We start from the raw sequence: 22,408 nt of genomic DNA on the forward strand, positions 1-22,408 counted from the left end.
CTGAGTCATGTGGGTGAGTCACACCATTTCCAAAAGGCTTGGACAGCTTAATAAACAATCACCAACACAAGCAGGTAAGAGCTTTCTGGTTCTAACAGGCAAACGATAAACCCAGGGAATTCCCTGGCAGTCCAGGGATTAGAGTTCCAAGCTTTCACTGCCAAGGGCCCAGCTTCAGTCCCAGGTCAGGGAACTAAGATCCCGCAAGCCGCACAATGTGGCCAAAAATAACGAAAAATTGTAATAAAAGTCACAATAAAATTATGACTCTAGGAGACAAGAAGAATTACATGAGTATTTCTTTCAAGGCCACGACTTTGTACATCGCCAGCTCCAACTCCAGATGTATTTTGAGGGCATGTCCCTTCATGGAGTCACCCAGTCCATACAAAGAAGGAAACAAAACTCCTCTGACTCCGCAGCATGAGGGTTTCATGGGTGAACAGCTGCTGGATCAATCAGTGCTTTGGCCTAGGGTCTGGTCATCTACAAAAAGGCCTAATTACAAAAACAAACATTTTACTTGGAAGATGTTTGGGTACAAACACGACCCTAAGGGCCGTGGGCGGGAAGAGCTCTGAGCAGCTGTGGCCTTTGCAATGATCTCGGGTCCCTGGGCCTCCAAACCCAACAGAGCAAAAATAAAAAATAACAGCAAATAAGAGCTTAGAGGATTGGGAAATGAGACGATACATTGGTCTTTCTATCCAGAAGGAGCCAAGTTCCTAGGAAAAGCACAGTGGAGCCCTTGGCACAAAGGAATTAAGGAGCAAGGTACGTGAAACATGAAGTTTGGAATACACCAACCAAGAGACGTTCGTTGAACGAATAACGGGAGGAAAGAAAGAAGGGCTGTGAGCACCGTGAGGATCGGATGCGGCGAGCTGGGGCCACCCCTGAACTTGGCGCGGGGTGTAATGGTGAAATAGCTTTGACGGTGCTCTTCTCTGCTGATTCTCTTCCATTCTTCTTCACCAGGCCCAACGTTACATACCATTCCTGGGACAGGGCAGCCCTGCCTGCCTTGGAGCCATGATTCAGTGATGCCTGTCCTGGGGATGGGGCAGGGAAGGAGGCCAGGCCTTGTCTACCAAGGGAGAGTAGGGCCTCCCTCCACACTGGGGTAGGGGGCCTCACTCCACATGGGTAGGGGGCCTCACTCCACACTGGGATGCGATGACGGAGCTGTAAAAGCCTTGGAAGGCCACTCAGAAGGTCTGCCCTCAGGCAGCAAGCTGGGTAGGAGGGGCAGACAGAGTGAGGGTCCCCTTTCTGACAGAGGCCTTGGGGGAAGGGGAGCGTGGGCTGTCACAGAAGCGGAGAGAAAGCTTCCTTGGTTGGCGCCAGCAGTGCTGGGCAGAGCCATAGCAGAGCCTCATTAACAATATTTTCAAAAATCTATCACCCTTTTGATCATCTTGTTTTGAAACAAGAGAACTCCCGAGTTTGATAATCTCTCTCAACCAAGCAAGAGTCAAGTGATTTTTAATTAAAAACTGAAGTAAAATAATAATAAATTTGGTTTCAGTATAAATAACTTAAACTTCATCTTGGTACTTTTTATATACCACCTTTCCAAATTTTAAGTAGCTTTCAACTACTTTAATGCTCTGGTGAATGAAATTCAACGAGTAAAAAAAAAAGAGAGAGAGAGAGAGCACATAAAAACACGTATGTGACGCACAAGTTGTCCTTCGGTTTCATATTCCAATATGTCTCAAAGTCCTGATCTTTATTTAAAATGTTGGTATTTTGTTGCTTGTGGATTTTTTTTTTTTGCATTAATTTTACTTAAAAAAAAATTGCATGGCAGCCTGGATAGGAGGGGAACTTTGGGGAAGAATGGATACATGTTTATGTATGGCTGAGTCCCTTTGCTGTCCACCTGAAACTATCACAACATTGTTAATCAGCTTATACCCTAAAATAAAATTTAAAAGCTTTTAAAAATATTGCATTAAAATGCTACTTATTTCATTCCTGATTCTTTTTGTCATCGCTTAAATTTTGCGTTCCTGGGACACACTTGGGTGCTTGCTTGCCTCGCCCTAGTCCCAGCCCTGGTGGCCCCAGAGAAGACTGAGGAAAGACTGTGGGTTCCAAAGATTTCCATCTCCAGATGCAGTCTAGATGGTGCCAGGCCTAGCGGTTTGCATTTTATCCTGAGTGCAATGCCAAACAGAGGATCACCCTCACAGAACCATGTCTGTACAAAGTTAACCCCGGGAAGAAATGGCCACCGGAAGTGACATGGGAAGAAATGGCCACCGGAAGTGATGGGGACCAAAGGAAAAGGCATAGTCGGGAGGTGGAGGGCTCACCCGGGAATCGCTGGCATTAAGAAGCGGGTCCCAGCATCCTGAAGCTCCCGGCACCCCATTCAGTGCCCTCAGCGGGCTGAGCTAAGACATCCGAGTTGGTGGGGTCCTTGAAGACCTTCCCCAGCCAGTTCCTTTCTGTACCAGCAAAGGGTCCAGAGGAACAGCTGGACCTACAGGCTTGTCTGCAACCATGTGCCCACCACGTGCCAGAGCAATTCCGTGAAAGCTGGGATGCTCCAAGCTCTGGGGCACCCCGACTGAGCTGCCCAGTTATGCCACTGGCTTGGACACAGCACAGACACAGCTAGCAGGGAGCTGGCAAGCCATCAACAGAACCCAAGGCCCTGACCTCCTAGAGTCTCCCAGTCCGAGTACCCCGTCACTCCAGATTTCACAAATCAACGTTCCAAAAGAAGGCCAGTCCCTGTCCCGACCTCATCTTCTGACACAAGAGCTGTGTCCCAGAGCCCTTCAAGGACACATGGACATCAGGAGGGACAGGCCCTCCCGCTCCCAGCCAGAATCTGGGAACAGGACAAAGTCCACCTTTGTTGAATGTGTAGGGATAACGTGGGTCTGGAGTGAAATGTTACTTTCAACACCGAGGAGGGTTTTCTCCAAGAGAAAAGGGTATAAAATGAAACAAAGAGCTCTACCACGTGCATCCTCCACCCCGGAAGTTCCGGAAGGAAACCAGGTTCTCAGACAGCTCCAGGCTCTGGGCCAGGCAGACTGCTTGCTAAGGAACTGGTTACCAGTTCAGTGGTAATTCACTCCCAACCAGGTCCAGAGCTGACAAGTGGAAGACTGCATGTTGTCGGGTCACAGGGGTTGACATTTAACCCAGACACATAGCTCTTCCCAAGCCAAGGTAGGGAGGGATGGGAGTCTTTGCAGCTAGATGCTGCTGGGGTAGGGTTGGGCAGGAGGATGAGAATCTGTTTCGAAGGGAGACTTGGCAAGGACTTATTTCCAAAACCAAAGTGATAACGCCTATCACATGAGCACAAGGTCGCTGGCAAGTCCAGTTCGTCTTTGTACAAACTCGCCAAGCTACAAGGCTGCTGCAGATCTGCCTCCTGATCTGTAGGGTGATGAGACAGCTACCTGCCCTTCTGGGTTTTACACAACTCTTGCCCTTTGACTCAGTACACTGTTTGAAGTCCCTTATCTAAAGACTTAAGAGAAACACGAGGTCTCAGATATAAAACATCACCTGATGGAGGAAGCATACCGATGTATCAAGAGAGATTGTTTCTTTGGGTGCAAGCTATTATATGTGGAATGAATAAACAGCAAGGACCTACTGTGTAGCACAGGGAACTGAATTCATTATCCATAATGGAAAAGAATATGAAAAAGGAATGGAGAAATGTATATATGCTTGCACGCTAAGTTGCTCCGGTCACGCCTGACTCTTTGCGACCCTATAGACTGTAGCCTGCCAGGCTCCTCCCTCTGTCCATGAGATTCTCCAGGCAAGAATGCTGGAGTGGGTTGCCTTTTCCTTTTCAGGGGATCTTCCTGGACCAGGGATTGAACCCTCCTCTCTTACATCTCCCGCATTGGCAGGCAGATTCTTTCACCTATGCTGCCAGGGAAGCCCCCCAAGGAAGCCCACATATAACTAAATCACTTTGCTGTACAGCAGAGATTAACAGAACATTGTAAACCAACTCTGCTTTAATTTAAAAGAAAGAAAAAAGAGTGAGAGAGACTGCTTCTTTACTGGCCCCGAACTGAAAGGAATTTATCAGTAAGTCCTTAGGTAAGGAATAAATGTAACCAACTAAGAAGCATGTACCCGTTTTCACCACCACTACCCTGGTTCTGTGTGTCTAGTGTGGTTGGGAGACAGGCCTTGGAAGCACAGAGAAGCAGAGGGTCAGCAGGTGTGGCAGCTCAGCCAGGACACTGAGCGGAGAGGTGACCTGGTCTGGGGGAAGCGAGACGGCACTGTGCCCACCACTCACTGACGGAACGGATGTCCAGGGCAGCCGATATTTACCTTTAAGTGACCGATGACGAACTTGTGGACTATGTGGTTCCACATGGACTTCTTGTAAACAGAGAGGTGGCCGTAGTCATGCTGCAGCCATCCAGCCTGGGCCTGGGGAGAGAGGGCCACGGAGGCTTTCGGAGCGTCGGCACCTAGGCACCAGGCCCCGGCCAGCTCGGGGAGGCAGGGTGCGGGGGCTTCGGGTGACGGGTGAGGGCGTCACGCCTCACCTGAGAGGTAGCAAGGACGAAGGCCGTAATGATGGTTGGGATCCAGCCGTTGCCAAAGTAGAAGATGGTGAGCCAGGCGATGCTCTCCATGGCGATAATGTGGACCAGGTGGAGAAGGAAGAAGAGCTGGTTACTCGTGAACAGGTTCATGTCCTCAGCGGTCTTCCTCAGGGCCCGGAAGTCCTCGGTGATCTGGGACTGTTGAGCCAGAGCACGAGGAAGGCGTCACCTGCCCAGCCGCTGCTAGGGGGACCAATCCACACACCTGAGCCCCAGGGGAGCCCAGCTGCTATGCACTATAATGGCTGCTGGTGCTGTGCGCCTGCCTGGACCTGCCACAGCCTGGGAACTATGTGTTTGTCCACAGCCAGTTCAGTCGGGGAAGGATTTCACTCAAAATGCTGTCCATTTTGTGTAGCAGCATTATTCAAAAAAGGCCAAAGACAGAAACAACCCTAATTCTATGACTGGGCTGAATAAAATGTGGTGTGTACATACAGTGGAATATTACACAGCCTTCAAAAGGGAGGGGAATGACAACACATGCTGCTAATGAGCAAACCCTGAAGACATTAAGTGAAGTGAAATGAAGCCAGACATGAAGAGACAAAGATTTATGAGTCCCCTTCTATGAGGAACCTAGAAGAGATTCTTCAATGGAAAGAATAGTGTTTACCAGGAGCTGTTGGGAGGGACAGATGGGTAGTTAATGTTTAATTGAAACAGAATCTCAGTGTGGGGTGATGACAAAGTTCTACAGATAGATGGTGGCGATGGTTGCACAACAATGTGAATGTACTCAAAGCCACTGAACTGTGTATTTCCAGATAGTTAAAGTGGGGAATTCCCTGGTTGCCTAGTGGTTGGGATTCCACCCTTTCACTGCTAAGGGCCCTGATTCAATCTCTAGTAAAGGAAGTGAGATCCTTGCAAGCTGCCCAGCACAGCCAAAATAAAATAAATATTTTATTTAAGAAAGGTTAAAGTGGTAAATTTTGTTATGTCTAATTTATACCTTTTTTTTTTTTTTTTTTTAAGCTTAGGGTCTTCCCTGGAGGTCCACTGGTTAAGACCATGCTTCCACTGCTGGAAGTTCCCTGGTCAGAGAACCTAAGATCCCACATGGGGTGTGGCCAAACACATGAACTAAATTAAATGATTAAAAAGCTAATGTTTTCCACTACCTGACATGCACCCCTTGTTCTGAACACGCTATCAGACAGGAGAGGGCTCCCTGTGCTGGGCACATGGGAGGCAGAGTCAAGGGTGGGTGTGGGAAAGAGGGAAGCTAGAAGGCAGGGGCAGGGCACCCCAGGACACCAAGAGGGGGAAGAAAGCCCAGATATAAGGGCAAGCGACTGGGCAACAGGGAAACCCTCTGTGCCCAGCCTGGCGCCACTGAGGCCCCACAGGTGGAGAGGCTAGGAATGAATTACTGCAAGGGCGGGGGTGGGGGGCAAGCCCAAGCTGGCACAGGAGGAGGCGGACTCACCAGGGCCAGGGGAGTCCTCCCTGACCTCAGGTGACGAGCAATGGTTCTCCCTGGACGGGCACAAAGGCTCCTAGCCTGCACCCTACGCTCACCATTTTGGGGTGATCCCCTCCCCTCCCCGCCACCCCAGCCCACCCCTCCTTCCTCATCCAGTCAGACTCACATTCTTGCCGCGGTCCTGGCTGGGCTCCTCAGGGGCCAGCTCGCCAATCAACAGGGGCTTCATGAACTTGCGCACAAAATCAAGGTTGCGGTGGAAGGCCAGGAAGGCATCCTGGAGAGCAGGGGGAAGGTGATGAGTACGAGGACCTCTACTCCGGCTCCGGCCAGCGCCTCCACCCCAGGGAGGGCAGGGCTTGCCAGCAGAAGCTCTGTGCCACAAGGACCCCAGGACACCAAACGGGGCATTCATGATCCGACCCCAAGTGTTCTCTGAGCCTCCGTCCCTCGGCGCCGGATTCCCATGGAGATGCCACTTGGAGCTGCACCCTGATGAGGGGCCACTGAGCTCGCCAAGGATGTTTACCAAAAAACATGCCCCTCCAGGGATGCAGGCTGGGCAGGGCTGGGAACCAAATCCTCCGAGGGCTACTCTGCCAGCTGCCTGGTTCCTGGCAAACTATGCCACCCACCTCGAGGCCCACACAGCTGTCAACAAAGAACAAGCCTGGAGCCTACCACAGGCATGCAAAATGTGCTTAGATGATGCTATACCCCAAACAAATACACAGCTACATAAACACATTGGTGGGAGGCGCTCTTTCATATTTCGAAAAGGTATGAAAATAATTATGAAAGCTTTTTTATGCAGATCTCTGAACTGTTATGTATTAAGCCTGTGGCATCAGGCCATGCTTTATCTGCATTATTTTCCAAACTCTCTCTAATACTGCTGCATTGCTTTTAAAATTAAAAGAATGAATGCTGTGCCTTTTAATCTTTTTTCTAATTATTAAGCAATGTGGGTAATTTTGGCAAATTCACAAAATGTACAGAAGAATGAAGAGGTGGTCAGAGAATGACCATGGAGAAGGAAATGGCAACCCACTCCAGTGTTCTTGCCTGGAGAATCCCAGGGACGGGGGAGCCTGGTGGGCTTCCGTCTATGGGGCCACACAGAGTCGGACACGACTGAAGTGACTTAGCAGTAGCAGCAGTAGCAGCAGAGAATGACCACCACTGCTAATATATCCGGATTTTTTTTTCCTGTTTTTTTCCTATACATGTTATGTATGTTACATAAAACAAATATAGCATTTCTCTTAGGGATGAGCTGACATACCCCATGGTATGCAGTGCGAGGTCACAGCAATAAACAGTGTTCACCTTATATCAAACTAAGCTTCACGAAGGTGCACGTGAACCTAACCTAAACCATGTGTGCCTAGAGAGTCGACAAGTCATGTCTGACTCTGTGCGATCCCGGGGACTGTAGCCCACCAGCCTCCTCTTACCGTGGGATTCTCCAGGCAAGAATACTGGAGTGGGTTGCCATGCCCTCCTCCAGGGGATCTTCCTGACCCGGGGATCAAACCCACGTCTCCTTCATCTCCTGCAGTGGCAGGCAGATTATTTACCACTGAGCCACCTGGGAAGCCAACATAATACTGGAAATGAACTAGATTTCAACTTAAAATTTAAAAAAATCAAGTCTTGAGACTTGGCTTGGAGAGAAGAACAAATCAAATGACACTATGAGAAAAAATTGGAAAAACCAATGTAGTTGCAGAAAAGTGAGGACATCTCTGTGTGTGTAGGAGGTGTGGGGGAGGAGGGGCCCCAGATTAAGAGACAGAAAAAGATATAACAAAAGACTAGACTATAAAAACTGCAGTATTTGATTTGAAAGGCTCCTATTTGGGGTGGGGGGAACCCAGCAGTTCTCCAAGACATTCTGGGGTTGAATGAGAAATTTTGAATAGGGACAAGATATCTGGTCATGTTAAAAGAATCACTATTGAATTTCCCTGATGGTCCAGAGGTTAAGAATACGCCTGCCAGTGCAGGGGACACAGGTTTGATCCCTGGCCTGGGAAGATTCCATATGTTGCTGGGCACCGAAAGCCCACAGGCCCTAGAGCTTGCTCTGCCACAAAAGGAACCACTGCAATGAGAAGCCCACACCTCGAAACTAGAGAAAAGCTGGCAAGCAGCAGCAAAGACCCAGCACGGTTATAAATAAATAATATTAAAAATTAATAAAGAATAAGTTTTAATTTTCTTAAATGTAACCAAAGTATCGGAGAAGGCAATGGCAAGCCACTCCAGTACTATTGCCTAGAAAATCCCATGGATGGAGGAGCCTGGTAGGCTGCAGTCCGTGGGGTCGCTAAGGGTCAGACACGACTGAGCGACTTCACTTTCACTTTTCACTTTCACACATTGGAGAAGGAAATGGCAACCCACTCCAGTGTTCTTGCCTGGAGAATCCCAGGGGTGGGGGAGCCTAGTGGGCTTCCGTCTATGGGGTCACACAGAGTCGGACACGACTGAAGTGACTTAGCAGCAGCAGCAGCAACCAAAGTATTGGGATTATGTTAGAGAATGTCCCTGTTTTTAGAGGATGCTGAAATGGCATAATAATGATGCAGTTTATTTTCATATGATTCAGCAAAAAACAATGCATATATGCATAAAGAGGAATATGAATGTGGCAAAATGTTGAGATTAGTGAATCTTGGTTAAGGATACACAAGTGTTCAATTCTTTCAACTTTTCTGTATACGTGGAAATTTTCAAAACTTAAGAAAAAACAAGGAAGAAATGAGGAAGATGCTGACGACTGATAAAAGTGTGCTCAGCCCCCCTGCCCAAGTATCTCACAAGGGTAATTGCCAGTTTTCTTCCGTTTCCTGGCTTCAAGCCCTTTTGCCTGGTCTTTATTCTATTTGTGTCTAGAACAGACTGACAAAGAAACACTTTGTGCAGAGGAAAACTGGGCCCAGAGTCTTTTAAAACTGTCTGCACCCCTACCTTGCTGAACCAAAAGGGATGGTAGCAGAGGATCAGAGCAAGTACCCCTTCAGAGAAGAGATGGGCTGCTATTGCAGGGGTCCGGATCAGGCAGTGAGGAGCCTGGGGTCCACTCTGGGCTGGCAGCCACCTCTGCCCCACCCCCGCCTCCATCTCCTCTGCATGTGAGGATCCTCCCACCCCACGGTTCCAAGGCCCTGAGAAAGGGCTCATCAGGAGCCCCCAGAGGCCTTGGTGGTAAGGCAGTGAGTGTGCGGGCGTGCTAAGTCACTTCAGTCGGGTCCAACTCTGTGCGACCCCATGGACTGCAGCCCGCCAGGCTCCTCAGTCCATGGGATTCTCCAGGCAAGAATACCAGAGTGGGTTGCCATGCCCTCCTCCAGGGATCTTCCCAACCCAGGGATCGAACCTGCATCCCGGGTGGCTCCTGCATTGCAGGCAGATGCTTTACCATTGAGCCACCGGGAAACCGGCCTGCAGTGAGCACAACCTTCCAAAGTCAGAGCTGAGAAAGGCCCTGTCACTGCTTCACCTCGAATGACACCACAGCTTTTGAGAAGCAAAGGGGAAGTTTTCAGTACAGCAGTTTCCTGACGAACAACGGCTGGTAATAATGAAACAATCTCTACTCTGCCAGGCCATCGCCTCTCCCCCAGCGCCCACTGCCTCCCCCCACCAGGTCCAGGTCACAACTCTTAGCCTCTGCCTGGGCTGAGGAATCTGGTGGTGCAGATAAGACTCCTGTCCTGACTGAGGCCACCCCTGGGCCATCTCCAGAGGCCAAAGGAGAGGAAGGGCCATAACGTGCCAGGTGGGGAGAAAAGAAAGTGGTCTCCATTACCTCCTTGAAGCCTCAAGTCCCACTTTACAGATCAAGGCACTGGAGCCCGGGAAGGTGACATTCAAGTGGCAGTTGCTGTTTAGTCGCTCAGTCATGTCTGACCCTTTTGCGACCCCGTGGACTGCAGCCTGACAGGCTCCTCTGTCCATGGGATTCCCCAGGCAAGAATACTGGAGGGGGTTGCCATTTCCTTCTCCCAGGGATCTTCCCGACCCAGGGATCGAACCCAGATCTTCTGCATTGGCAGGTGGATTCTTTACCACTGAACCAGCAGGGAAACCCTCAGGGTCAAACCCAGGTTCACCCGACCCAGGGACAAGGTCCCCACAAGCCTCTAGTAGGTTGAGAAAGCCAAGCTCTGTTAATTGTCTCATTGTCTACGGGAGATGCAGCAGCTTTCCTAGTAGGCCTGGTGGAAACTACCTAGAAATCTGCCAAGCTGGTTCCCACGCTCTTCTGCCTGCCAGCCTGCTTCCTCAGCATCTCAGGGCTGGCTTGTCCCAACTTACCACCCCATCTGAAAGAACCACACCCTAGTCCCATGCTTTCTGGGCATCACCCTGCTTTATCTTCTTCATAACCGTTATCAAAAACCACAAGCTACATTACATGCTCACTTCTTGATTGCCTGTCTCCCCAACTAGAACATAAGCGCCACTGAAGGGCCAAGCCTGTCTCGTTCGCTGCAATAACCTCAGTACCAACAGCAATATTCCAACGATGTGGGGTTCACAGGGTCCCACAGCTTGTGCACCCTCTCAGCTCAGCAGACATTTCCACTCTTCAGCAATTTTGCACATCTTGTGCTTCCGGAATATCGTTGCCTTGCTGGTGGCTGAGATTAAGCAGGTCAGCCACTGAACCATGGATTTTGTGTACTCATGAATCTTTACTTGTGCCACAGGTTCTAGTTTAGAGATGAGAAAAGGGGCTGATGGAGGTGAAGCCAATGGGTCACGCTCCGGGTGCAGCTAACACTAGACTTCTCTGCACTTCATACAAAAGTGAAAGTGACAGCTGCTCAGCGGTGTCCAACTCTTTGTGACCCCATGGACTGTAGCCTGCCAGGCTCCTCTTTCCATGGGCAAGAATACTGAAGTGGGTTGTCATTTCCTCCTCCAGGCGATCTTCCTGACCCAACGATTGAACCTGGATCTCCTGCATTGCAGGCAGATTCTTAACCATCTGAGCCACCAGGGAAGCCCTGTTCATACAAAGGCCTTGATCAAAACGAGTTCTTCCTTCTGAAAGTTGACCACTTTTTGTGTGTTCCCCTTGCAAGTGTCACAGGTGTGCCTCACAAGGTTGCAGGGGGCTCCCAGCAGCTGCTCGGTTAAAGAGTCTGGCTGACACAAGGTAGGCCAAGGGGCAAGGTAGTACAGGCCAATCCAAATGTTGACTTTGGAACAAGAACTGGAAGCAGGCTTTATCTTCATCTGACAGGGAGACTGGAACCAAAGACTTTTCAGGAAGGCCAGGGACGCAGGTGAAGGGGAGGCAGTGGCCAGGGGTTGGGCGGCAGGGGAGGCAGACCCACCCCCAGGAGGGCAGATGCGTGTATTAGATGCTAGGGAGGTTAGGCTGCAGATGAAGGACCAAAACACCCAGATTCCCAAATAAAAGACCTTCACCAGTTCCTACTTCCACCATCTCCCGGTTCCCATGCCAGCCCTTTCTGCATGAAGAGATCCTCCCTGTCCAGCCCCCATGTGCTGAGCAGAACTCACAGCTCCTCCTGCACTGACCATCATGTGTTACGTCTTATTTCTGGCTGTGTCCACCTCTGCAGCGTGCTGTGTGTGTGTGCTCAGTGGTGTCCAACTCTTTGCAAGACTATAGGTGTAGCCCACTAGGCTCTTCTTCTGTCCATGGGATTTTTCCAGGCAAGAATACTGGAGTGTGTTGCCATTTCCTACTGCAGGGGATCTTCCAGACTCAGATCTCGAATCTGCGTCTCTTACGTCTCCTGCACTGGCAGGCGGATTCTGGGAAGCCTCCCTCCTCCGCAGAGCAAGGTGAATCTCTAATCCAGCTCCCCACTCTGGGCACATGGCCAGGGACTGGGGAAGCTCAGGAGAAGCAAACTCAGGGCAGACAACGCTGCTGGCAGCAGCCCCAGGCACTGCAGAGGAGGGACCCTTTGTTCTCAGCAGGATCCAGGGATGCTGACTTCCTTTCCATAGTGGGGAGATTTAAGCAGGATGAGGGCAGGGTGGGAAGCCCCTGTGCCATGTCCCCTCCAAGGGAACGAAGCAATGGAGGCTGGGGTGGGGGTCGGGGGGGCAGTGTTCTGTGGCCAGAGGGCTCCAGAGGAGAGAGTCCCTGCTGATGCCAGACACAGGCAACCCAGGCATGAAGGGATTACAGCAAGGAAACACATCTCAGTAAAATGCAGAACACACCAGCAATGCCGGGGCTGGGTACAACACCTTCCGGAAGCTGCAGCCAGCAGGAAGTGGACTGCTCCCACAGAGATCTAGCTGAGGGGGTGGAGTTGCCCTCCAGGCACAAACGCCAGAGGGATTTCATGTAAATATCTTTTACCTTTGGCAACAAAGAGGTCACCAAGTTTCCTCTGCTTCCTGCTTGTTCTTTTCTGGTTTACTGAACTCCCTATTATGCAGACTGGTTCCAAATTGGGAAAGGAGTACGTCAAGGCTGTATGTTGTCACCTTGCTTATTCAACTTATATGCAGAGTACATCATGAGGAACGCTGGGCTAGAAGAAGCACAAGTTGGAGTCAAGATTGCTGGGAGAAATATCAATAACCTCAGATATGCAGATGACACCACTCTTATGTCAGAAAACAAAGAGGAACTAAAGAGCCTCTTGATGAAAGTGAAAGCAAATAGACGGGGAAACAATGGAAAGAGTGACAGACTTTATTTTCTTGGGGCTCCAGAATTGCTGCAGTGGTGATTGTGGTCATGAAATTAAAAGACACTTGCTCCTTGAAAGGAAAAGCTATGCAAACCTAGTAATAGTGTAGTGAAAGTCGCTCAGTCATGTCCAACTCTTTGTGACCCTGTGGACTATACAGCCCATGGAATTCTCCTGGCCAGAATACTGGAGTAGGTAGCCTTTCCCTCCTCCAGGGGATCTTTCCAACCCAGGGATTGAACCCAGGTCTCCCACATTGCAGGCGGATTCTTTTTACCAACTGAGCCAAGAGGGAAGCCCATGAAAACACCTAGACAGCATATTAAAAAGCAGATACATTACCCACAAAGGTCCATCTAGTCAAAGCTATGATTTTTCCAGTAGTCGTGTATGGATGTGAGAGTTGGACCATAAAGAAAACTGAGTGCCAAAGAATTGATGCTTTATGAACTGTGGTGTTGGAGAAGACTCTTGGACAGCAAGGAGATCACACCAGTCAAGTCTAAAGGAAATCAGTTCTCAATATTCACTGGAAGAACTGATGCTGAAGCTGAAACTCCAATACTTTTGGCCACCTGATGCAAAGAACCGACTCATTGGAAAAGACCCTGATGCTGAGAAAGACTGAAGGGAGGAGACAGGGATGACAGAGGATGAGATGGTTGTGTAACAGGAGGGAAAGGGGCAGGGCACAACTTTTAAAAGAACGACATAGCCCAAGGACACAACATAAACCAATTAGAATCAAATGGGACGAAAGTGGCAGACAAGACTAGATCTTAATCCTCAATCAACAAGTGAAATGACACACCCAGAGGAGCCATGACAGTTCCACAAAAGACCAAGGAGTGGGCGGTGGCCCAGGAGTTGGAAATCTCCACCCCTTTCCCCAAAATAGCTGGAATAATCCTCCCACTCATTAGCATATGAAATTACCCAGCCTATAAAAACTAACCACATCAAATTTTGCTGCAGCATTCGCCCTCTGCAATGGCCCACACTTTGTCTGTGGAGTGTGCTTCTCCCTGTATCTGAATAAACCCACTTCTTAACCTATCACTTTGTCTTGCACTGAATTCTTTCTGTGATGAGACATCAAGAACCTGAGCTTCATTATGTCCTGAAACCAGGTACCATGGGTTTTGGCTGTTTCAAGGCCCAAGCAGGGTTTTGGCTGGTTTTGAGTTCCGGCCACATGGGTTCAAGTCCCAGACTGGGTTTTGGTTGGGTTTGAGTCCCATCCACGTGGGTTGAAGTCCCAAGCTGGGTTTTGGCTGATTTTGAGTCCCAGCCATGTGGGTTCGAGTCCCAATCTGAGGTAAACGGTTTCAGTTGGATGGTATCACCAACTCGCTGGACATGAGTTTGAGCAAGCTCTGGGAGTTGGTGATGGACAGGGAAGCCTGGTGTGCTGCAGTCCATGGGGTTGCAAAGAGTTGGACACAACTGAGTGACTGAACTGAGCTATTATGCATGCTGGGAACCTGTATACCCGTGTGCAGGAGGCTAAGGGTCCCACAGTAATGACCCTGCACACCAGTAGAGTGTTCTGAAATTTAAAGAATAACTCATCCACAGCCAATGTGAGCCTGATAATAAATAACCTTCCCATTTCATAGACCTGGAAAGTGAAGTTCAGGGTTAAGTGCCTTGCCTAGGATTCCTAAAGCTAGGACTCAAACCCAGGTCTTCTGCCTTTCAAACCTGCAGCCTCCTGATTGAGGAGGCCAGAGATTCATTCCACTTTCAACCTGTCGCCTTTTCCCAAAAACAGCCTAGGAAAAAGTGAAAAGAGGAATGAATCTTGACCTCTTCTCACCTTCCCTGGGTTCCCAGAGGCGACGGATGCAGACAGGGCAGGAAAAGTCACTGTGACAATGCACAGAGGCGGGGCAGCTAGGGTCTAAAGGTAAAAGTTCCAGATTCAAGTCTCAGTTTGAAAGGAGAGAAGCAAATCCAGCAGGTGCATTTACTACCTTTTAATTATTCACCTTTGTGCCCAGGACCAACTTGAAGCTACGGAGATGCTGGGGAAAATGTGTGATGAGTAACTGTAATAGCATACTTTAGTTTTGTCTGATTCTTTACCCCATGGACTGCAGCCCACCAGGTTCCTCTGTCCATGGGATTTTCCAGGCAAGAATACTGGAGTGGGTTGCATTTCCTCCTCCAGGGGATCTTCCTGACCTGGGGATCGAACTCACATCTCCTGCATTGCAGGCAGATTCTTTACCTGCTGAGCCATCAGGGAAGCCCGAAAATGTATGACGAGTCTTTGTTAAACATGAAAAGTTTTGTATGGAAGGTGGGAAGGAGGTTTGAGATGAATTAAGAGTTTGGGATTAACACATACACACTACCATATATAAAATAGACAAACAACGAGGACATTACTGGATAGCACAGGGAGCTATATGCGATGTCTTGTAATAGAATCTGAAAAAAGAATCTGAAATCTGTATGTATGTATATAACCAGATCACTTTGCTGTACATTTGAAACTGACACAACATTGTAAATTAACTATACTTCAATTGAAAAATAGAAAAAAATAAAAGTTCTGCAGCGGTGGGACTCTGCCTCTGAAAGAGGAAAGACGCCCTGGGACACAGGCAAGGGCTCCCTTTGCCCACAGCAAGGCAAAGACTGGAGAAGAGGCAGAGGACTAGAGGGGAAGAAACCCAAGGTGAAAACAGGAAGGAAGGAGCAGAGGAGGAGGGAAGGGAAGATGGGCTAGGAGGTCTCCCTGATGGTAGATCCCGATAGTGGGCTGAGTGTTGCCAAGAGGGGCTTCCCTGGTGGCTCAGATGGTAAAGTGTCTGTCTGCAATGCGGGAGACCCGGGTTCGTTCCCTGGGTTGGGAAGATCCCCTGGAGAAGGAAATGGCAGCCCACTGCAGTACTCTCGCCTGGAAAATCCCATGGGCGGAGGAGCCTGGTAGGCTACAGTCCATGGGGTCGCAAAGAGTCGACACTACTGAGCAACTTCACTTTGCCAAGAGGGGTTTCCCAGGTGGCACTAGTGGTAAAGAACTCACGTCCCAGGGCAAGAGATGTTAAGAGATGTGGGTTTGATCCCCAGGTTGGGAAGATCTCCTAGAGAAGGGCATGGCAACCCACTCCAGTATCCTTGCCTGGAGAATCCCATGGTCAGAGGAGCCTGGCGAGCTCCATAGGGTCACGACTGAAGCGATTTAGCAGGCACACTGCCAAGAGAGCAAGGTTTTTAAACCCAAGATCAATGAGAGTTACTCACTACAGGCCTGATCTGTACAATTGTGCCTTGTGAGCTATAAAAATTTAGTGTCATTTTTTATGCTTGAAAGCAGAAGGACCAAATGACAACTGCTTGCTCTTGCTCTTCGGTAACAGGAAAATCCCCTGTTGAGGCCCCAGATTATCTGGCTTGCTTGACTGCCAGCCTCCAGTGAGGATTCCACTGCATCTAGATTGGCTCAGAACGGTGCGTTTGAGTGCTCCCAGGAAGCTGACCTCTATCTACCCATCAACCCTTCCCAAACTTTACAGGACCGTAAATACTCTCACTGCCCCCACTCTGAGGAAGTCCACGCCCAAGAGCAAAGCCACTTGTTCAACAGCCAGAAAGTAGTCTCTCCATTCCCAGCCTCTTCCCGTGTCCCTGGAGTCCCCTCTCCAGAGACACCAGACTTCCTGTGTGGTCGTTTTCAATTGTGGTCCCAAGCGAAATAGAGAGATGGGGAGGGAGAGAGAGAGAGAGGAAATCCAGCTGCTCACTCCACCATTATTCAACAAGATTAACGCATTTCATGCCCCAAAAGTTTTATCTCACAAGGCAGGAAGCTCTGGGCACAGAGATTCTTTCTGTGTCTTGCTACACCAAATGGACCTGGCATAGATTTTTTAAAGTTTCCTCCAAATTCCTCTTTGTTTACTTTACATTCCAGCTGTTACATAATCCTCACTCTTACACTCACTTCTCTGATAACGTAATATGGAAGAACCTTGTCTGTAGTCTATTACAAGTTAATCACTAAAGGGATATTTGCCTATAAACTTAAATTATACACAATGGCTCATCTCTGGGAACCCTGCTTCCCAGGTAATGAACATTGAGCTAAAATATTAGAACCTTTGTTTAGCTCCCAGAAAACCTCCTGACCAAACCTGTGAATGACTGCAGGACACTAACACATCTCCTCACAAGGCTAATGGAAACCAGAAGTGTTCGACCCTACTCCTTCCCCTTTCAGTATAAAAGGATCCTGAAGTCTAACTCAGGCAAGATGGGTCTTTGCGGCAGGAGCCCACTATCTTCTTAGTTTGCTGGCCTTAGTTATAAAGTCCTTATTCCTTGCCGCAACAACTGTCTCTTGACTATTGGCCTGTCATACAGTGAGTAGGACAAGCTTAGACTTAGTATGTTGCAGTAAATTACACTCCATTGCATTTATCTAATGCTTGCAATTTATGAAATGCCTTGCCACCTAAAAAAATATATTTATTTAACACTACGGAATAAATGGGCTTCCCTCTCCCTGGTGGCTCAGACAGTAAAGAATCTGCCTGTGATGCGGGAGACCCGGGTTCGATCCCTGGATGGGGAAGATCCCCTGGAGAAGGAAATGGCAACCCACTCCAGTATTCTTGCCTGGAGAATTCCAGGGACAGAGGAGCCTGGCGGCCTACAGTCCATGGGGTTGCAGAAGAGTCGGACACAACTGAGCAACTAAAGAACAGCAACGGAATAAACAGACCAATCCACCAGACCAATCCACGGGCTTTTGACTTTTCCTTCTAGGAAACTTTTCAATGAAGGCTCAACCATGGGCAGAAACCTTCAGAACTTATTAATGAAATCATGGCAAGACTCCAACCAAGAGTCAAGTCTTCACTTGGGAACTCCACTTACGCCACCTCCTCACAGGGTTGTATAAAGGTCCCAATGAAATAATAAACTGATGGTGCTTAAAAATCTTATACCCACTTAAGGCACGATCACTTTCACAGCCCCAAGGGCATAAGCCAAGTTCACAAGCAGATAAAATGGGATGGGGCCAAAAGCTATCACTGACCCTCTGCTGGTCAAAGCAAGGAGCCAAGTAACAGCTGTCTGACCTGCCCCCATCCTTTGACTCTGCCTGTCCCAAAGAGATGGAAGAGGTAGGGAGATGTAGAACTCCACCCACTGACAGGCCCATAGAGCTTGAACAGCAAGAGCCCAAACAGGTCAGCATGCCAGACCTCCAGGTGGGATGAGGTATGTCAAAGTGATCCCTCCCTAGTCACCTCTCCCAAGTTCTCTGCACTGTCAGGCTTCTCTGCTTCCAGCTCACTGCCACTAAGAGTGGTCCCTTTCTTTCCTCCCTGCCTCTCTTAGTTCAGGGGGAGGTGGGGGAGGAGGGAGCGTGATGGGGGTGATGTGCAGTCACAGAGCTGCAGGTTTGGTGCCTAAAGCTGAGGGTGAGATGGGCAGCTCTGGCTCCGGGGAGATCCTAGGGCGCCCCTACCTCTCCCAGAGCAGGATGAAGGAAGGGCATTCTTGGCAGGATTTGGGAACAGAGGACCATTGAGCTGAAGTCCCAGAGTAACCTCGGGTGCAGCCGGACCTGTTGCCCAAGCCAGCCTAGTGCTGCTATGTCGTCCCGTCCCAAGGCCCCTCTCCACCTGGGCTTTGCAAACTCCAGTCCTTTTTCTACCAGTTTCCATCAGCATCGCCTCCTCCCTCCCCTTCAAGAACGCCGACCTCTGAGTGGGGGAGGGTAGGGGCGCGGAGAGGGGTCTCGGTAGTCTCTGAAAGCGTGGGAACAGCAGCCGCCAGGCGGGGTCTCCGAGGCAGCCATTGCGGACCGTCTGAGGCTGTTATTCCAGCAGGAGCCAGCCCTGGCCGGGACGAGCTTTCCTTCCCCGCCCCCTTGTCTGGCCGGAGAGTGGGGGCCGCGCGCCGAGTCCTACACCTGGCTCCTCTCCCGCTCCTCTCCGCGGGGCCCCGGCGCGGCCATCTCCCACGCTGGGGGCGCCAAAGGCCCAGGGTCCCGGCGCCCCGCTTTGGGGGAGTCCCGGGCTCCGGCTGAACTCGGAGGAAGGAACGGACGCAAGCGTCCAAGCCCTGGCGGTAGATCCTGCACGGATCTCCGTCGCTCGGATCTGCCTCCCGGGCTCCAAAACCCGACCCCACGGCACGCTGACCCAGCTGTGCCCCGGGACGAGGGTTCGGAGCGGGAGGTGAGCGCCGCAGACACTTTTCCTTCCCTCCGGGACGGCCCCCCAGGCTCCACTCGGCGCTGGAGATCTTGTCTGACGCCCTGGGACCCACGGCCCCTGCCTCCCTCCTGCAGCGGAGAAGGGTGGCGGGAGAGGCCCCAGGCCCTTACCGTAGCATCTTCCCCGGCGTAGTGCCCGATAACCCGCTGGCCCCCGGGGTGCCGGCTGGACCATTTGGTGATGTTGTAGACCTTGCGATCGATGACCAGCCACTTGTCGGTGCGCAGGTTGTGCTTCTGAATCTCCTCCCAGCGGAAGGTAGGCATCGGCGCCTCAAGCTCGGTGGCCCCCTCGCCCTGGTTGCCCCCCTTCCCCATGCTGCCCGCTGACCGGGTGGCCCAGTGCACTGCGGTGAGTGCGGTCCCGGCCCTTCTCGCTTTCGGCTTTTGTCTTCTCCTCCTCCTCCCACGACTTCCCCTCCCCCAGCCTCCTCGCCTCGGCGCCGGAGTATCCCTGCCTTTCCTCTCCGCTTCCAAGTGCCCCCAAGCGGTCCCCTCCCTCCGGCCCTCCCTCCGCCCCCCTCCCCCCCAGCTCGCGGCGGACTTTTGCCTCCCGGGAAAACTCCTGGGTAGCTCAGGGCCTCGCAGCCTCCTCTGCCCGCCCCTCCGGCTCCCCCCGCCCGGGGCTCCGCATCCTCCCGCGTTCCCCTCCGCCTGGGTTGCCACAGTGATCAGCAGAGCGCCTGCACCAATCCGGGCGCGTCGCCCCTCCTGCCATTGGCCCAGGAGGATCTTTCGAAGGCCAGCGGGCTGGGGCAGCGGTTCCCGGCTCCCCCGCCTGCCGGGCCACGCGGAGTCCAGAGGGGCCGGGAGGCCGGTTACGTGTCCGAATTCCTCCCTCCCCCCACCCCAGCCCGGGGCGCCCGAGGAGGTCCCAGGGGAGCCTGGCGGGCCCGAGGGGGCGGCGGTTGGGGTTCCGGACGCTTGCGCGCAGGCCGGCGGCCCGTGCTCCCGGGTGTGCACCTGATGCCCGCACCTTTGTGCCGCCAAAGGCTCCGCGCGCTTTGCGGTGCGGACCGGCCCGGGGCCGGGCTGGCGGGCGCGCAGGCGCGGCCAAGCCGCCGGGCTGGCTATTTCCACTGGGACCAGCCTGGCTAGGTGACGCCCTCCCCTAACCCGCTGGAATCGGGACTCCAGTATCTCCACATTTTGCTCGCTCTCCACACTGGCGCCCTCCTGCAGCCTCCCTGGGGGAACGCCAGCCTGCGGCTGCCCAGGGCTCCAAAGCCTGTAATCAGTGGATCTTAGAAAAGAATTGTGGAACCTCTGATGTGCTTCCTTGTGTTCGGCGCCATGGTGGGGAGAGGACGGAGGCGGACGCCGTCGTGGGGAGAGTGGGGACGCCAGGACTTGGTTCTGGCCCTGAACTCAGGAATCTCTATTGGGAAGAAATACTATGGAAACAATACAGGACCTCATACGGTGAACTGTACGGTGCTGTTATACAGACTCCGAGAGATAAAGATGGGGATATCAAAAGAATAGGCCTGTGCAGGCCCAGCACCAATGGACCGAGCTGCGTGGGATTAGTGCCCTAGTGAAAGGATTGCCTGGCTTAGAAAGCTGAATTCTTCTACCCTCCCAGGTTTTTGCATAGTTTAATAACTAAAATGATATAAGATATTATCAGGAGAAAAACAAACACTTAATAATATATTTACCTCCTGTAGGGCTTCCCTGAAGGCTCAGATGATAAAGAATCTGCCTGCAATGCAGGAGACCCAGTTCTGATCCCTGGGAGATCCCCTGGAGAAAGGAATGGCAACCCACTCCAGTATTCTTGCCTAGAGAATTCCATGGACAGAGGAATCTGGTGGGCTACAGTCCATGGGGTCACAAAGAGTCAGACAGGACTGAGGGACTAACACTTTCACTTTTTCATACCCGCTGTATACTTGTGAGATACTCAGAAAAACTGAGTAACTCCCTGAAAATTGCATGGTGGAAGCTCTTCACCCTAAATACCATCTTCAGTAAAAAAGACAAAAGACGTGGGACTTCCCTGGTGGTCCAGTGGTTAAGAATCCACCAGCCAATGCTGGGAACACTGGTTCTATGCCTGGTTGGGGAAGATCCCACATGCCCCAGAGCAACTAAGCCTGTGTGCCTTGGGTACTGAAAGCCTGGTGCCCAGGGCAGGTGCTCTGCAACAAAAGAAGGCACTGCAATGAGAACCTGGCACACTATAAGGAGGAGTGGCCTCCACTTGCTACAACTAGAGAGAGCTCATGAGTAACAACCAAAGATCCAGTGCAGCCAAAAATAAATATATATATATTTAAAGGAGAAGATGTAGGATTTCCCTGGTGGTCCAGTGGCTAAGACTCTGTTCTTCCATGAAGGGGGCCAGATTCCATCCCTGGTCTGGATCCCACATGCCGAAGCTAAGAGTTCCCATGCCACAACTAAGTCCCTGTCCAGCCAAATAAATAAATGAAAATAAATATTTAAAACAACAAACAAAAGATGTTGGGGGTGAAGACCTATGGAAGGTCACCAGGAAAAGCACAGTAAACAAGGTTAGGTTTTGTGTGGATTTGAGGCTTTATCTTCTGCACTGGACATGAGTTTGAGTAAACTTCGGGAGTTGTTGATGGACAGGGAGGCCTGGTGTGCTGCAGTCCATGGAGCTGCAAAGAGTCGGACACGACTGAGCGACTGAACTGAACTTCTGCACTGGTAAGTGTTTCTAGAAATAAGGTCATCTTCCTCTGTACATTGAGGAAGATACCCTTACGGATGGAGATTTCCCATGTACATGTGAATGCCTCTTACAAAAGGGTAACTTCTACTCAGTTTTCAGTTTCTCATGGTCTGCAGTTTGTTAAAAGTAATCAGCCTGAAATAGCCCTATGCCAAAGAGTTAAATTCTGTGGTGGCAAATTTTGTTCCCGTATAGCAGAAAATTCCTTTGAAAATTTCCCAAGATGTCTCACAGCCCAGAAACTAAGTTGATAGATTGGTCCGTACCATGTTGAACCAGCTTCCCAATGGTGAGAATAGGTCAGTTCAGTTAGAGTTGTATATCTCATTTCAGGTGGTAAGTGATGCAGCTGGGTCGCCAAAGTTAGCCCCATATTGTTCAGGAGATCATGTATTTAATAAGAAGAATTTCTTTTTCTTTTTTAACTTTTAATTTTGTATTAGGGTATAGACGATTAACAGTGTTGTGATAGTTTCAAGTGGGGGACTCAGCCATACACACATATGTATCCATTCTCCCCAAACTACTCTCCCATCTAGGCTGCCACATAACACTGAGTAGAGTCCTGTGATATACAGGAGGTCCTTGCTGGTGATCCATTTTAAATCCAGCATCGTGTACAAGCAACCATACGTTCGTTCTCCAAGTTTGTGAGTCTTAATAAGAGGAATTTCTAAGGAAACAAAGTGAATGGTTGGAGCAAGTTATAACCCAATGTCTGAGTCC

General features: G+C 50.6%; 1 protein-coding gene across 1 annotated transcript in view; it reads right to left on the reverse strand.

Annotated features, from left to right (window-relative positions):
• FADS2 (fatty acid desaturase 2) overlaps positions 1-19,453 on the reverse strand; it is a 38,270-nt gene extending 18,817 nt beyond the window's left edge. Inside the window, exons 1-4 of the mRNA XM_055415766.2 lie at positions 19,090-19,453; positions 6,206-6,316; positions 4,551-4,748; positions 4,330-4,431 (exon numbers count right to left, since the gene is read on the reverse strand). Of these exons, the coding sequence (XP_055271741.2) occupies positions 4,330-4,431; positions 4,551-4,748; positions 6,206-6,316; positions 19,090-19,296 (618 nt within the window). The 5' untranslated portion in view covers positions 19,297-19,453. The remainder of the gene's footprint in view (positions 1-4,329; positions 4,432-4,550; positions 4,749-6,205; positions 6,317-19,089) is intronic.
• Positions 19,454-22,408: the final 2,955 nt, after the last annotated feature.

Source organism: Moschus berezovskii, chromosome 25 (assembly GCF_049115385.1).
Source record: "Moschus berezovskii isolate FMDL1 chromosome 25, NW_MosBer_1.0, whole genome shotgun sequence".
Taxonomy (NCBI): domain Eukaryota; kingdom Metazoa; phylum Chordata; class Mammalia; order Artiodactyla; family Moschidae; genus Moschus; species Moschus berezovskii.